The sequence below is a fragment of the Eimeria mitis genome, genomic scaffold (assembly GCF_000499745.2).
Source record: "Eimeria mitis Houghton genomic scaffold, Emh_scaff126, whole genome shotgun sequence".
Taxonomy (NCBI): domain Eukaryota; phylum Apicomplexa; class Conoidasida; order Eucoccidiorida; family Eimeriidae; genus Eimeria; species Eimeria mitis.
The window spans coordinates 8,733-9,003 of record NW_013568477.1 but is presented as its reverse complement, the minus strand read 5'-3'; the positions used below and the strand labels follow the sequence as shown (position 1 = coordinate 9,003).

General features: G+C 60.5%; 1 protein-coding gene across 1 annotated transcript in view; it reads left to right on the top strand.

Annotated features, from left to right (window-relative positions):
- The window catches only part of EMH_0089230 (uncharacterized protein), a gene marked incomplete at both ends in the record, with an annotated part of 6,121 nt that overhangs the window by 3,694 nt on the left and 2,156 nt on the right, over positions 1–271 (top strand). Inside the window, one exon of the mRNA XM_013494713.1 lies at positions 70–210. Within this exon, the coding sequence (XP_013350167.1) occupies positions 70–210 (141 nt within the window). The remainder of the gene's footprint in view (positions 1–69; positions 211–271) is intronic.

Here is a 271-nt window from a genome sequence, read left to right as displayed (position 1 = left end):
CTGCTGCTGCTGTTGCTGCTGCTGCTGCTGCTGCTGCTGTTGCTGCTGCTGCTGCTGTTGCTGCTGCAGGGAGGACGGAGAGGAGCGGCGCCGCGCGTTGTTGGAGGAGGCGGAGATGTTAGCTGAGATGGACCAGCAGCAGCAGCAGCAGCAGCAGCAGCAGCAGCAGCAGGAGCAGCAGGAGCAGCAGCAGGAGGAGCCGGACGAGGAGTGTAGACTCTTATACACAATAAGAGATATTTTGCTGCTGTCTCTCTGCTCGCGTTGCAGC